Raw genomic sequence first — 15,821 nt, 5'->3', positions numbered from 1 at the left:
GTACTAGCCAGACTGATTATCTACTTCGCTTAGCAGCGCTGTTTCTAAGTGACACATTTTTGCCCTCAGACATGCTCATTTCCTCAAAGCGCAGAGGCTTGCCCTCGTTGTTGCCTTCCCGGAGAGCGTGGATCCCTCTGCGTCTCCCCCGGACATGGCGGGTGAGTTGGTCTGGGTGGTGCTGAACCTCCTCCAGGTGTCCAAGGGCACCCTCACTTCAGTTTTAGGTCCTGTTTTCAACAGCCACGTTCATCCAGGACACAGCAAATAATCCCCCACAGTAACTTGCTCAGACCTTAATTGTGACACCTTATTCTTTCTTTTTTATTTTAGTTATGTAAGTTTTATGTAATTTTTAAACATTCAAATGACACACATGTTTATACTATAAAAAACTGCAGTTTCCCACAAATAATTCCACTTCCCACAAATGATCCCAAGAGTAATTCATACATTTTGTTCTACAACCTGATCTTCCTTTTCTTTTCCTCTTTTACAGTTTTTTTTCCACTTTTTATTACAGAAATCTTCAAACCAACACAAAAATACAAAGAGCTATATAATAAATCCCCATGTACCCAACACCAAGCTTCAGACAATATCAACAATTTGTCATTTTATTTATTTCTCCTTCACATCAAAAGGTTTTTATTTTTTTTCTGAAATAACCCAGCAAATCCCAGATGTCATATTATTTCCCCATAGTACTTTATTATGTATTCCCAACAGGTAAAATCTTTAAAAACATAACCACTTTGCTGTTATCATATCTAAAAATAATAGTAACCCTGTAATAATTGTCTATTTTCTATTTTCCCTGAACATCATTAAAAATTTTTTTAAGCTTTGGTTTGTTTGAATTAATATCCAAATAAAGTCCATAATTAGTTGATATGTCTCTTGATCCCTTTTAATTCATAATAGTTACAATACTTATATCTCCACTTCCTCTTTTAGGTTATTTATACATGGGCTTCTGTCCTACAGAATTTTCCACAATCTGGATTTGGCTGACTATACACTAAGATTATCATTCCATGTTCTAGTCTCCCTATTTCCTGTAACCTCCTCAATAGTACTAGACTCTTGATTAGATTCACATTCAGTTATTTGGGGTGGAATATTTGATAGGTGGGGCTGAGTGTTTCCTATTTTATCATCCAGGGAAGCACACAGTAACTGGATGTTCTGTGGATGTCAGTATTGTCAGCTGATCCAGCCAATATAAAGTTTCCCATTAACCTGACACCTGCTCATTTTAGTAGCCATCAATGACCACTGTCTAGACATATTAATTCACTAGGGATTGGTGGCGTAAGAATAATCATTCCTTCTGCCTTTGTTAGTTGAAATTCTTTTGTAAAGAAAAATATTCCCTCATCAACCATTTGATGACTTAGAAATATGGTGTGTACAGGCAAGACAGCATAAATGTTCTCTTTATTACTGATTTCCAGAATAACAACTTGGTATCCTAGCAACCTCCAGAGGTGATGAATGAGTTAATTTCTATTTTTTTGTAGTATCATTATGAACCCCTAGGTATTTTTTACTCCTGATATGTTTCAATCCATTGCAGTTGTTATTCTCATTGAAATTCATATTTTCTCATCTTAAGCCATCATAGCCCCTTCAGGCTGCCCTGAGTTTGGATAAAATCACCAAGTCTTTAACAGTTCCTTGCTTTATAGTACATTAGATGTAACAAAACCATCTTACTTATTGTTTGCTCTGGATACGGAATTAGTTTTTACTTCAAGGATGTTTTACCTTTTTTAATAGAAAATGGTATTTAGATACCACAGTACAGGTGCTAGGGATACTCATTGCTACTAGGAAGTAATCGATTCTGGAACTTTTCAGTGGACAAAGCTAATAAATGTGCAATTTTTAGAGCTATAAAAATAAGTAATGAGCTTATACTATTTCCATTTACTTGCTTTTTTAACAATATATTATAGAAGTTTTTCCATATCAGCAATGCAGGCCCACACTATTTTGGTAGCTGTATAATGTAAAATAATATGATTATAACATGATTTATATAGCCAGTTTCCTACTTAGGATGGTTTCTACTTTTTTGCTATTATAAACATTGTTGCAATGAACATCAGAAATGTCCATCCTTGCCCCTTTGTGTGAATATTCTGTAGGTAACTAAAAGTGGAATCACTGTCTAAAAAGCATGAATCCAAAAGACTTAGATCAATTAAAAATCCCAAAATCAGTGTCATAAAGAGTATGTTTAATGATTTAATGCTATCTGTTTTACTAATCCTGCTTTTGCAGGCCCAAACCCTAAGGCTGGTACATAATAGGCATTCAATATTTGTTTGTTAACCTGGGTTGAGCAAGCCAGGGCCCACAGAAGTAGATTTAAAAAGAAGTCTAGGCTAATGCCTCTGTAACAGTTCCAAAGGAACTTAGGGAAAGTTCTATGCCTCTGGTCCAAGAAGGATTACAGACACATGAAGCAGGCCTCAGCCCAACCCACAGATTACAGCCAAGTTCAGTTGAGCCTAGCCTGAATCATCTAACTCCCAGCTGACTCACAGATGCATGAAAGAGAATAAATTGTTATTATTTTAAGCCACACTGAATTTTGAGGTGATTTATAGTACTTTAGTACTATATTATTCTTGGATAGAATGACTCAGCATAAAGATATCAATTCTGCTCATGATCATGTATACATTTAATGATCCCAATAAAATATAATGAGAAAAGTTATTAATAGATAAATAATATTTTCTATGACTGAAATTACAGATGATACCAAAATAAACAGGGAAACATCAGAGAAGTGAGAATAGTGTGTTAAGATTCTTGTCTTGCTTGGGGGCAAGCACAGATTTGATAAGTTTATAAATTGAACAGGAAAAATAAGCATAAGTATGACTCTTGGTAATTTTGGAAAAACAGCAAAATTAGATGTACAACTTTGAAATCAGCCAAAGAAAATTCTGTCTATGCAATGAAAGAAGGAAAAGAGAAAAAAAATTCCGATAAGTGACATAAGTGGGAATGGCAGAGTAAGGAAGTCCAAACAGCCATTTGTCAATAAAAGCAACAGTAGAAAGTTGGATAATATCAAGTGCTGGTGATGCTATGGGGAAAATAGGAATCTCCATCACTAGTAAGAGCCTACCTGGTGTAGCCATTCAGGAAAACCATCAAGCAGTTCAGCACTCCAGCTTCTGGGTTTCATATCTCAAATTCTCAACAGGCACTGATTTCTGCCTGTATTCACTGCAACACTGTTCAAGGTAGCAGGGAACTGATTACAACCTATGTGTCCCTCACTAAGGTAATGTATAAATTATAATGATGAAATGCCATATAGGTCAGAAAATAATGAACTAGATTTAGTATTGCAATGTTCAGTGTTCACACAAACATAATGCTGTGTAAAAAAAGGATATATAATGAGCTTAATAGCCCAATAAAGGTCATGTATATTAAACATAAGCACACAGATCATTCAACTACTCTTCAAGGATACTAATACATACATGAGCAAATGGATTGTGCCAGCACATTGCTCAACTTTAGGGCTACTATTTACACAGTTTCCTATGTGAATGGTGCCCTCTGGAGCACAATTCCAGAATACAGTATGAATGGTGCCCCCTGGAGGTGTGCGGTATGATAGCCCTAAATATGCAAGATGACTTGGAAGGTCATAGATTAAAAACACTGGAATAGTTGCCCATGTTGGGAGAAAGAAGAGAAATAGGAATGGGAATGCAGAAGGAAGGAGAACACGAAGTAAAATAAAATGAGATAGCAGAGGGTCCTTGCACAAATGGAGGATGGCAGCATGAACTAAGTGAAGAAATCGGATCCATTCAATTATGCAGTCTTAAGGCAGGGGAGGGTGGACCTCAGAGAGGGGTCTTAGAGTGGATAATTAACAACCTTATAAATTCTGCTAACAAATGTAGATTTTATCCTGAAAGCTATGGGGAATCCTGGCAGTGTCTCAATCAGGAATATTTGTATGAGAATGGATGAAAGAGGGGCAGAGGCTGGGACAGCTGTCCTTCAAAGCCCTCCCTGCCAAGTCTCCACATGTGCAGTGGAGTCGGTGTGGGCAGTGACGTCCTACCTTCTACCCTGTGCCCACCTTGCCTACCTCCAGAGGCATAAGAGTCCTTGGAAGATCTCCCTCCCTGGCCCCTTCCCTGATCCTCCCATCCCCAGGGGATAAGGCCTGGTTAAAAGTTCTGGGGACAGCTCCAGCACAGCCATGGCTGGGGCCACTTTCCAGATGTGACTGGGACTAGTGCCCAGCCGTCTGCTCCGATGGCCAAGGATCCACGTTGCTGACTATGCACCTGTGGCTTGGGGCTTTCAGTCAAAACCTCCATGCGGATACATAGAACATTGTTTGTGAGCAGTTCTTTTCATGGCAAAGACTTCACTCCTCACAGACAGATACCCAGATATTTACATAGGACTTTCACCCCCTTTCTCTTTTCCTAAATCCTCACCTGGTAAATAGCAGGCACTCTTATTTTGAGAAAATCACTCCACCTCCCTGGTGGAAATACTTGGGCAAGACTTGATCATCTCTGAGGCCCTTCCAACACCAACACTCTGGGACTTGTGAGGAATCTTTTTTCTGGGTGTGCCAAACACATCGTGGGTATAATGTGCCTGGTGTGACATAGTAAAATGGGCACTGGTTTTAGAGGCAGGCTTGGGTAAGAATCCTGCATCTGCCACTTACCAGCTGGTGGGCTTAGTTTCCTTATTTGTAAAAGAGTGGAGGTTAAACTGTTCTATCTCACAAGATGAATGCAGAGAAAATGCACGTGAAAATACTCAGCATGAGGCTCTAGCATTTGGGAAGTACTCAACAAAAGAGAGTTCCTTCTCCTCCCTCTTTCCTTTCTGCTTAGGAGAACACATTTCACATATTCACATTGGAAACTTCACAAATTATCATGATCAAACTTTCAAGAATTTAGGGACACATTCAGGTGTAGTATCCTAAGTAGAAAGAAATTCCTAGAAAAATCTAAACCATTCATTAGAGGCTATTCATAAAGAAGTAAGCTTATTATTCATTTTATCTTAATTTTTTATAGGGGTGAGTGGTGAGAAGCACAAAATAAAATATGTTTCATGACATCATCTTCCAAGAACAACCTTTTCCACTAGACTCAAGATGAAAAAAGATAACGAATATTTTCTAAATTTGGTTCTCCTGTTCGTCAATCACCATAAACTCACTTACATGGAGATTTTCCCTTCCTACTCCGACAAACTGTTGGCCAGCTAGGATAGGAGACAAGATTGGTATTACTAAGCAGTGCTCAGGGAAGGCAAGGAAAACGGAGGGAGAGAAAACACCATGTCCTCCTAACACTTCTGGACCTGAAAATAACATTGGCCAGCCCTTTCTGTTGTTGTAAGGATATCTTAAGTCGGTGGTTACCAGCCGTGGGTTCTTGGGACCACAAAGAATTCACTAATTAATTGTGATCAAAATATTTTCTTAACAAATGTAATATCTAATGAAAGCCAAAGCATGGTGAAACAGGCACTGTCATGCACAGCGGATTACAATCAGAACAATTATTTTGAAAAGCAGTTTGGCAATTAAGTATCAAGCCTTTAAATGTACTTTTTGAGCTGGAATTCTCTTTCTGAGAATGTGTCTTCTGAGGAGGTTAATTAGGGAAGCGGACATGTGCACAAAGAAGCAGATCAGTATTATTTTATAATAGTAAAAAAAATATTGGGAACAACCTAAAAACATGAGAACACTCATCAGTCATATGACTACAGTGCGCCCACTAGATGGATGGAACCGCTTACAAGGTTCCATATACACACACATACATACGTTCATTAAAATTGTATTTTTTAAAAAAGAAGCAAAATATGACATCTTCACAACTCAATAGGTCTAGAAGGGAAATATGCCAAATTTTGGCAGTGATAAGCTTTTGGTGACAGGATTTTGAGTGACATCTTTCTTTTTACTTATGTTATTTTCAGGTCCATCATTAGGATTATAGTATATAACCTCTCTAATTAACCAATCATTATCATCACCACCATCATCACCATTTTATAAGTGAACAGGTAGAGATGCCAAATGAAACTTTTCTGTTTGGGGAGATGGCACAGAATGGGATAATTAACATCAAAGATACAATAAATTCTATCAACTCCTAAAAAAAAGATGGGGCTGGTTGGTGAGGCACCTACTCAGTTTCATACTCTCCACGCACTTGCTAGTCCCTCCCCAGGATTTCTGTTAGGTTTAGAGAACAGAAGAGTTACTTTTCCCCTGGGCAAGAAATCTTGGTCTGGTGCATTCACTGATATGCATTCATTTGCATTCTTGCTGCCATGATGAGTATGAAAAAAGTGAACGAAAGTGTTTTAAATATAAAGCATTTATTAGGCACTTTCTAGGCACAGGCACTATTTTGGTGCTTTTTATAACCATATTTCACCTTTGTCAGACTTGGAAAAAGCTCTTAATAAAAGAACTATTGTCTCCTTTCTTTTTTTCCCCCTGTTCTTTCTCCTACCCACACTGAGTGTGGGTTTGGGGGATTTAACTGATTTGGATGAAAGAAAAAATGGGCAGACTAGGCCACCCTTTGTTAAAAACAAAGTCTCCTCACTGCCTGAAGAGTTGACTGGAGAAGCAGCTTCAGATGGCCAGGGCAGGAAGGTTCTGGAAAAAGGGCACCAGAAAACCCAACGCACCTTCTCCCTGTGAAGTGGTTTATTTGCTTTACAGGCTTCAGGCCTATTTGCTGACATCAGCAGCCTGTCAAAGTTTAAAATAATAATAGTGAAAAGAAAAACAGCCCCTTTCAGCCAGGCAGTCCTGTTCTGCCAACTTCTGTGTTCTCTTTTGAGTTAATAAACGTCCAAGAACCACCTCCCCTACCACCCTGGGGGGAAAAAGCACAACAATTTTAAAACCACCAGGTCAGCCCATTGCCAGCATAAACCATTCAGACAGCAGCATTTGTCACACTGTAACAAGGATTTTACCTCTGCCTCAAAAGGAAAACTATCAATAGGTTTGTGTTTATTGGATCAAATGATTGTCTAGGGACAGTGGGTTTCTTTTGGTTCCTTCCTCATTTTAATCATGCTCAAGACCAAATGCTTAGATGTTTTCTGCATCAGATGAAACAAAAAACTATAATTATGCCAGCTAATAGCTTTTGGAAATATCAGTTAAGAAAACAGCCTTTCAATTCCCATTTTACTCGAAAATATGAAAAAATCCACATGGATTATAAAAGCATGGCAGTGGGGAGTGGGGGGAAGACTGTCTCTAAAAAGGTGATAGCTCAAATGGTTGGAGGAGGTCAGGTGGGCAGGTCTCCATTAGCAACAAGCAAACAGAATCCCTCCAGGAGAAGAAACTTCTCTATAAAGCAGGACCTCTTAAGTTATCTTTACATGTAGTGTTTAACTAGAGCCAGCCCCTCCATGGTTATGTTGATACCAAGCTCTGCACCAGGCTGGCAGTTTACACATACCCCATTGTTAATACTTCCCCAGGACAGATTAGATCCCACATTCCTCAGAAGTACTGAGCTCCAGAGGGAACATGGCCAACAGGCTCCTTCCACAGGGGCAATGACTAGCTACAATTGGTAAGTTTTCATTAAAATAACTGGAAAAATTAATTACACTGAGTCCCCACCAGGACTCTGCCACCAGCTATTAAGAGAGGTATTGTTACTTGTATCTCCTGGGGTGTGCAAAGGCATATGCCAAACAAGAGTAATTCAAGTCAAGTCTTTAGCTTGCTTTTATATGCTTTTATCTATGGCTACGTGCTGTTGTTAATCAATTTGTTCACCCGAGGTCAACTATTAGATTGTTTTATACTTTCTTTTCAGGCTTTATCTAGTAAGCCCTGATAATCACACTACCTCAATTTAAGTTTGGACAAGTAACTAATTAATCTCTGACCAAAGATACTGAAGTTAGACTGTCAAGATAAAATTTGTCAAGGTCATGGTTGGTTTTAATCATATAGCTTAGTTCAAAAGCTGAACACTAACAAAGATCTTTGCTTTGAAGTCTTTGCTTCAACCACAGTGGTCATTAAATAGTAAATTTAGTTGTACTTAACTTGAATTCTGCAACTTTTCTGTTTTTCTGAAGTAGCAGTGATGGAGTAAAGTGCCAATATGAATGACAGGACAACACACAGACCTTTGCAGAAGAAAATCCCAAAGGGCTAGAAATTTTAACCAGGGACATGTCTGCCAGGATTCTATATATCAAAAGTTGTTTGGCTTTTGTAATAATGAAAGGCTATTTTAGACAAAGGATCCCATTTTAACATAACACTGTATTTGCTAGGAGGAAATACAGGGTTAGACTTTAGTTCATCCTTTGAAAGAAAATATAAGGCCAGCAGCTTAGCAGATGGGTAATTCCCAAATCTGCAGAAATGTAAACCGCCAGGATTTTGGTGCCTATGGGCTTTATCAAAGATAGATGTAAGGCTGAGACCAACACCAGGGCGTCCTCTTTGGCTAGTTTTAACACGTTCACAGTCACAATTAACATTCAAGGAATGTCCTTTTCATCCAAGTGTTTCTTTTAAAAGCACTTTATGCCACAAACTGGAGTTCTAGCTGCCATCAGTCCTTCCCATGCAGAAGATTGGTGAAATCTCCATAATACTTTTTTCTTGTTTTGAAAATGGGCTTGGACCACGTCAATTTCCCAGGGGCGTTTGTTTTCCAATATAAGGGGTTCTCACCTCTTCCCTCCTCCTTCCCCTAAAAGAGCTTGGGTTGGAGACCCGGCTTCCTCATCCCGCACCCTGCTCCACACTCATTCCAGAGCCAGAGGGGCCCCGCTGCCGGGCAGGCATCCCCAGCCCTCCCCCGGTCCAGCTGGAGAGCTGCTGCGGGGCAGGAGCTCCGAGAAACCATCCCCAGCCTTGTTTCAAGTCGCTGAGCCGGCCAAGCCAGTGCCTTCTGCAAGGACTGGAGAAGCGTTGGTCTCCCACTCCCGCCCAGCTCCTCTTACACAAGGGATTCGCACACGGGCACCGAGTCCGAGTCCTGGCTGTGCATAGAACTCAGCCCGGTGTCCGAGTCCTCGTCGTTGCCAGGGCAGCTCTTGGCCAGTCCGCGGGCCTGGTCCACCCACACCTCGGCGCAGGCCTGAGCCCGGGGCTCCCGCGACGGTGCGCTGGATCCCGGAGTCCCATCCGGCGCTATGGTCAGCTCCAATGTGTGCAAAGTCTGGAGAAGGCCCTGAAGCTCGCGCTCCTTGCTGTCCCACTGCTGCTGGCTGTAATCCAAGTCCGACTTGACGGCCTCCAGGTCCGTGTTGAGCCGGAGCCCAATGTAGAGGCTCGTGCTGAGCTGCGTCCTGACCCGCTCCTGCTCCAGCAGCAGCTCGCCGTCGGGGCCGCCATCAGCCTCCGGGGGTCCCTCCAGCGCCGTGAGCTCCTCCTGGCGCCTCCGCATCCACCTCTGGTTCAGCTCCTCCTGAACCTCGGCTGAGAGGCGCTCGAGCAACTCCTCCTGCTGGGCCCGCTGCTCCTGCAGCCGCAGCAGGTCGTCGCATCGCCGGGCCAGCTCCTCCAGCGCGGCCGCCTGCGCCTCGCCATTCAGGGGCGCTGCCGCCGCCGCCTCCGGCTCTTCTCCCGGGATGGGCCCGTCGAGCTCGATGCCTGCACCCACCAAGTAAGTGTCCTGCACGTAGTTGACTCCGTGCCGCCGCATGCGATCCAGGTGCACCTTGGCCTCGTAGCGATCAATCTCACGGTCCAGCTCCCGGAGCCGCTGCACCTGCTGACGGATGGTGTGGTCCTGGGAGAGCACCAAATGCACCAGCGTCTCCATGCGCTCCACAGACGCGCTCTCGGTGGCCCGCGGCGACGACGAGCACGACGAGGCGGTGGACGATGAGGTGGATGAACACGGCGAGGACGGCTGCTGCTGGCGCCTACGGTTGAGCTTGGCCAGTTTGCGGAAAGCCTTACGCACCACCCGCCGCTGCTTCTCCTGGGTCAGAGCCAGGCTGGGCCTAGCCGGGACCCCCCGGGCCGAGCAGGGGCGCTCGCGACTGAGCACGACGCGCGCCTCAGCGCTGCGGGGACCTGCGTTGGGCAGCGACGCCTCGCTGCGCACCAGCACGAAGCGTACATTCTCTTGCTCGTCGCCCCAAGCCGCCCAGAGGCGCAATATTCGCGTCTTGTTGGGCAGGATGCGCTCAAAGCCCCGCCATTTCTCCACGATGCAGTAGCACTGTGGGGTCCCGCAAAGCATGCCCTGGGGCAGCACCTCGTCCCCATCCTCGTCGTCCTCGTCTAGGGCTTCTGGCAGCTCCCCTGGGCCTGGCGAGTTACAGGTCGCCCCCCGCCGCCGGCCCCGCCGCTGCCTCCTGCGCCGCTGGCAGCCGTCTTCTAACAGTACCCGCACCACGTCCGAGCAAGTTGTGCGGCGGGAGAGGCCAGATACTAGCTTCTCCTCCTGGCAGATCCACACTGAAATCTTTTTCTCCGAAGGATCCATGGCGCAATCGGGACGCAGGTGCCGGGTCGGGCCGGGCCCGGCTGGGGTGGCGGGACAGCGTGCAGCCCGGAAGCTCTGGGAGAGAAAAGGAGTCCGGGACCCTCGCCGGGTCAGCACTGGTCCTTCTCCCCTGGTGAGCACGGAAGGCACGCGCCGGCGCGGGTTGGAACTGCTGCTGCTGTTCTCGGCCCAGACGACGCACGCTCCCAGGGCAGCGCGCCCGGGCCCCGGCTCCCGCCGGTCTGACTCTGCCCATGGTTCCCAGGGCCTCCGGATTTTGCTCCTCCCCACGTGGCTCCTCCCCCTCCCGCCCCGAGCACCCGAGCTGCGGCCGGAGCGCGGGACGCGCGGCGCCCAGACCCGCCCCTCTCAGGGTAGCCGCGCCCCTTGCGCCCAGGCCTCAGCTCTCCGGCGCTGGGGGCCTGGGGAATCTCGGCCCAAGCAGCAGACTGGTGGCTTTGCTGCGCTTCCGCTAAGGGAGGGCTCAGGGACCTCTTCGCGGCAGTGCCTGGATACCGCGCCTAGGCGGGAATCAGCTCTGGTCCTCTCCTTGTGTCTAGAGCTAGCAGGAGGCATAAGGATTTGACTTTCTTATCTTTCCAGGCGCTCCAGGACGCGTTTCCCGACCCTTCCGGACAGCGTCGTCTGGGCTGGGCGGGGGAGTGCCCCGCGCACAGAGAGACCAAGACACGCAACGTTATAACAAGAGAGTCTCCAGCTGGAAGCTGGAAGCACCGCGTTTAACGTGGAAGGACTTACGGTCCGCTTCGTCAGGAAGCAGTATTTGCACATATTAAGAAGCACAAGATGGGGCAGCAAGTGTAAATAGATAAAGTTCTAGGCTTAAGGGGCCATTCAGAAACTGCGCCCTGTTCCCCTCATGGTCGTGTCTGGCTTCTCACATCGCCTTGGCTTCACACAGCCTTCTTGGCAGGGGGACACCTGATTCTAGTGGGAGTTCAGGGCCCAAACCCAAGTCACAAGCTCTTTTCCATGTCCCACCTCCCTAAGGAGAAACCTAGTCATCACTGTGACAGTTTCTGGCATTATCTAGTATCCAGATGTGGTCAAGAAGAGGTAAGAGCGAAGTTTCACAGCTCAAGAAATCCAAGACCACAATGCAAACGAACTTTTTGTCATCCCCAGCTGTTGGTGAGAATGGTCCCTTGTGTGCAAGACTTGCCCTCAGCTTGCCCTTGTGAGCTCAGCTCTGATAAGGTCACTCCCTTGCTTCAAGACCTTGATGGCTCCCCAGTGTCTCCTGAACAAAATACTGTATCCATTCACACATAAATATTAACTGAGTGCCCTCTGTGCTCCAGGTACTACAGTATTTGGGATTTGCTGATGAGCCAATTGCAGTCATGGTCAGCAAGGAACTCACGGTCTGGTGGAGAGCACAGATGAGCACACATGTCCAACACAGTTCTTCTGTGCTCTGATAAGGGACTGTATGCAGTGCTCGTGGAATACTGGAGTCGCATCCTACCCAGCCTGGGAAAGTCAAGGGAAGGCTTCACAGAGGAAGTGGTGTCCTAGGCAAGACCATCTTAGGCAAGAAAAATAGAGCGGAGCAGGTATGCAGCACTCCAGGCAGAAGGAGGAATAGGTGCAAAGTCAAGGGATCAAGAGAGCAAGGCAATTACTGGAGCTATAAGGTGTTTAAGTGAAAGGTATGTCTAGGAATAAAGTTGGATGGGTGAGCAGGAGCCAGAGCAGGAAGGGTCTTAATAAACTTCACGCATCTGTTTTTAGACCTATGCTAAGGGCAATGAAAAGACATTGCATGTGGATTCTGAGGTCAGACTAACCCAATAGGAAACAAAACAAAACAAAAAAACTCAGTCCTGTCCCCTACTGGCTTTGTGAATTTAGGAAAAGTATTTCATCTCTCTGAGCCTCAGTTTCCTGATCTGTGAAATGGGGGTAATAAAAATACATGCCTAATAGAACTGTTATGCAGATTAAATGCTTAGACCTGGTAGGTCCACAGCAGAAGTTGTATCAGAGCATGAGAAAACAAGGGCAGAAGTGGGAGTGGATTAGTTTTCTAGTGCTGTGTAACAAGTTACTGCAAATGTAGTAGCTTAAAGTAACACCCATTTATTCAGTTTTGGAGACCAGAAGTCCAGCATGTTATGGCTGGGTTCTCTGCGTAGGGTCTCCAAAGGCCAAAGGTAAGGTGTTATCTGGGTTGAATTCTCACTTGGAGACTCTGGGAGAGAATCAATTTCCAAGCTCACTCAGGTTGTTGGCAGAATCCAGTTCCTTACAGTTATAGGAATGAAATTCCCATTTCCTTTCTGGCTGTTGGCTGGGGGTCACTCTGGAGTCCAGGAGGCCTGTCTTAGGTCCTTTCCGCATGACCCCCTTCATCTTCAAGCCAAGAATAGAAAGTCAAATCCTTTGAATCTTCCTTGGCTTTGAGTCTCTGTGACTTCACCCCTCTGCTACATGCTGGAGAAAGATCCCTACTTTTAAAGGACTCACTTCATTAGATAGACCCACCTGGATAATTTCCCTAATTTAAGTAGATGATAAGTAGCCTTAACTGTACCTGCAAAATCCCTTTTGCTGGGCAACATAACAATCACTAGAGCAAACAGTTAACACCAGAGTGGTGGAGATCATGGGGCCATCTTAGATTTCTGCTTACCACAGAGTATGTGATCAAAATAATTCTCATTTTGAAAAATCACTCTGTTTGCATTGGAGATGATGGTTAGGGGTGCGGGTGAGGTGCAAGAGGCCTTTTAGAAGACTGTCACACCCACTCAAGAAGGAGACAGTGGCCTGCACTGAGCATAGTTGCCCTGAGAAAGAGTTATCAGGAAGGTGGGAGAGGCAGGACTTGGTGATGGACTGATGGGGGATTTCCTTTTCCCAGCATGGTACCAGGGGTCTCATAACCTGACCCCACCATCCGCCTAACTACCCCTTCACATGCTTGGATATCCCCTCCTCCATCCCCTCTCACACACACAATCCTTAGAACTTTGTTATCAGTTGCAATCCTTACTAGATTTTAAACTCCACAAGGATATATTATGGATCATATCTGTTTTGCTCACTCTTGAATCATCCTCGTTTAGCATAATGTCTGGCACATTCTAGGTTTACTCTATCTGTTGAATAAATAAATGGGCAAATGAATGAACCCTACATTCTAGCAAGTCAAATGAATGAACCCTACATTCTAGCAAGTCAACACCTCACTCATCCAGCACAGCACTTGGATCTTGATGTACCCATGCTTTTGTCCAAGGTTTCCCCACTTGTTAGGATTCTTCCTACACAAGTGGAAAACTATTACTCCTCCAGAAGCTAGCTCAAAGATCACATGCTCTGGGAATCTTCCTCCTCCAAGAAGAGCTGATTCCTTGCTCTTCTTCTGCCTCTTAATTCAGAGGTTACATCGTGTTGTGGTGAGTTTTTCTTATGCCTGTTTACCCCACAAGACTTAAGAGCTTTTCCAGAATGTGCTATCTTATTTATATTTTTGTCTCCAGTGCCCAGAGAGTGCCCCTGGCGCACAGAAGACCCTCAGTCTTCCTCTATGATATAAGGAACACTAAAATGAATAATATCTAAGGTATTGTACTACCCTCAAGTTTATAGATTAGGCTAGGCTGTAGTAACAAACAGAGCCAACCATAGATAATGGCTCAAACATAACAGCAGTTTGTTTTTCACTGACATAATAGTCAAAAACAGGTCCTGGTTGGTAGGTAGCTTTATCCTAGACAGTGACTCAAGGACTCTGGTCCCTTCCACCTCATGGCTCCAAAATCCCCTAGACCTCATCATCTATACCCAGCCAGAGGGAGGAGAAAGGACGAGGGGGCGTGCCTTCTTTTTCAGACGTTGGCCAGGAAGTGGATTGTACCACTTCTGCTCATGTTCCTCTGGCCAGAAGCCAGTTGCATGACACTCATAATAGCCAAGGAAGCTGGGAAATGCAATGAGTGTCTCAAAAGAAGTGGATTTTTATAAACAGCTAGCTTCCTGCCCCAAGAATCTTTATAAGAAATGGCACATGAAGCAGAGAGGGAAGTTCTGAAAGTCTAACAGTTGCAAACAGGTTGTCCAATTCTGGCTTAGAGTACACTCTGTCCTGGTAGCCATGAACCCAGCATTTTCCCTGTCTCTTACAAGACCCAGTTTTCACATATATTTGCAACTCACCTGACCACTGTAGACATTTGCGTTTGTGACCCCTGCTTCTACACATCCTCCCAGGATCACCTCATGTGCTGCCAGGGACTTAATATTATTGATATGCCATGACTCCCAAATCCAAATCTGTGTATCCCTTCAAGATCTCCCAATCTCAAATTATGCATATTCAGCTGCTTGCTACATAGATCCACTTAAATGTCCCAAAACACACAGAACACTTGTCAAAAGATAGGTGAAACCGTCATCCTTCTTTCCAAACCTGTTCTGCCTCCTGAACCTCTATATCTGAGAATGGGCCCAGCATTCATCAAGTGAGATCAGAAACCTGAGGATCACCCTACACACATTTACCTCCTTTCCTCACAGGACTTTGGAGTTGTATGAGGACAGGAGATTTTATCTGTTTTGCTTTCTGCTTATTTCCAGTGCCTAAGACATCAACTACTACACAGTGGGCCCTCAGTAAGTGTTTATGGAAGGAAGGAAGGGAGGGAGGGAGGGAGGGAAAAAGGAATTGCTTTAGATTAGGCCTCATTATTTCTTATCTGGATCCTGCACTTCCCTTCACGCTAATTTTCTTGTCTCTGGTCTTGCCTTTCTCCCATATGGCCTACTGACAAACGTGTGGCGACTACCCATTATCTTCGGAATCAAGTGCAGCCTTTTCTGCAGAGCCTGTACACCCCTCAGCATCTGAGGTCTGCTTTGCTCTCAGCTGGACACTCCAGCCACCCCTTGTTCACAGTGATCGCTCAGACCCCCTGGCTCATTCCTACCCACACTTCAAGTTTCAGCTTAACCATCACATCCTCCTAAAAGTCTTCACTCAAAACGACATCCTCTCCAGAAAATAACCCAAACAAAACTGCTGTAGGAAGATGAATCCGCAAAGGTAGGTGAGATCAATTGAAGTTATGACACACTTTTGTTAGGAAGAACAATGAACTGCAGGCAAGGTGAAGGGTGGACTGTGGTCACTTAAACACTTTAATACAAGCTGAGAGGGTGCCTCTCAGCACATCATGGACATTTGCAGTCTGAATCCTCACAGCTGTGCCATCTAATACAGTAGCCACTGGACATTTGTGGTTGTTGAACACTGGTTATCTG

General features: G+C 45.0%; 1 protein-coding gene across 1 annotated transcript; it reads right to left on the bottom strand.

Moving 5' to 3' along the window:
• Nucleotides 1-300: 300 nt before the first annotated feature.
• Nucleotides 301-10,838, bottom strand: RASSF10 (Ras association domain family member 10). Its single transcript, XM_017677122.3, has one exon. The coding sequence runs from the start codon at nucleotides 10,530-10,532 to the stop codon at nucleotides 9,033-9,035; it is 1,500 nt and encodes a 499-aa protein (XP_017532611.1). The 5' UTR covers nucleotides 10,533-10,838; the 3' UTR covers nucleotides 301-9,032.
• Between the last annotated feature and the right edge of the window lie 4,983 nt (nucleotides 10,839-15,821).

The sequence above is a fragment of the Manis javanica genome, chromosome 11, assembly GCF_040802235.1.
Source record: "Manis javanica isolate MJ-LG chromosome 11, MJ_LKY, whole genome shotgun sequence".
Lineage (NCBI taxonomy): Eukaryota > Metazoa > Chordata > Mammalia > Pholidota > Manidae > Manis > Manis javanica.
The sequence above is the reverse complement of the archived record's forward strand: the minus strand, read 5'-3'. Positions and strand labels throughout refer to the sequence as shown.

Coding starts and splice junctions, on each gene's coding strand:
- RASSF10 (XM_017677122.3), bottom strand. CDS start 10,532: ATGGATCCTTCGGAGAAAAAGATTTCAGTGTGGATCTGCCAGGAGGAG.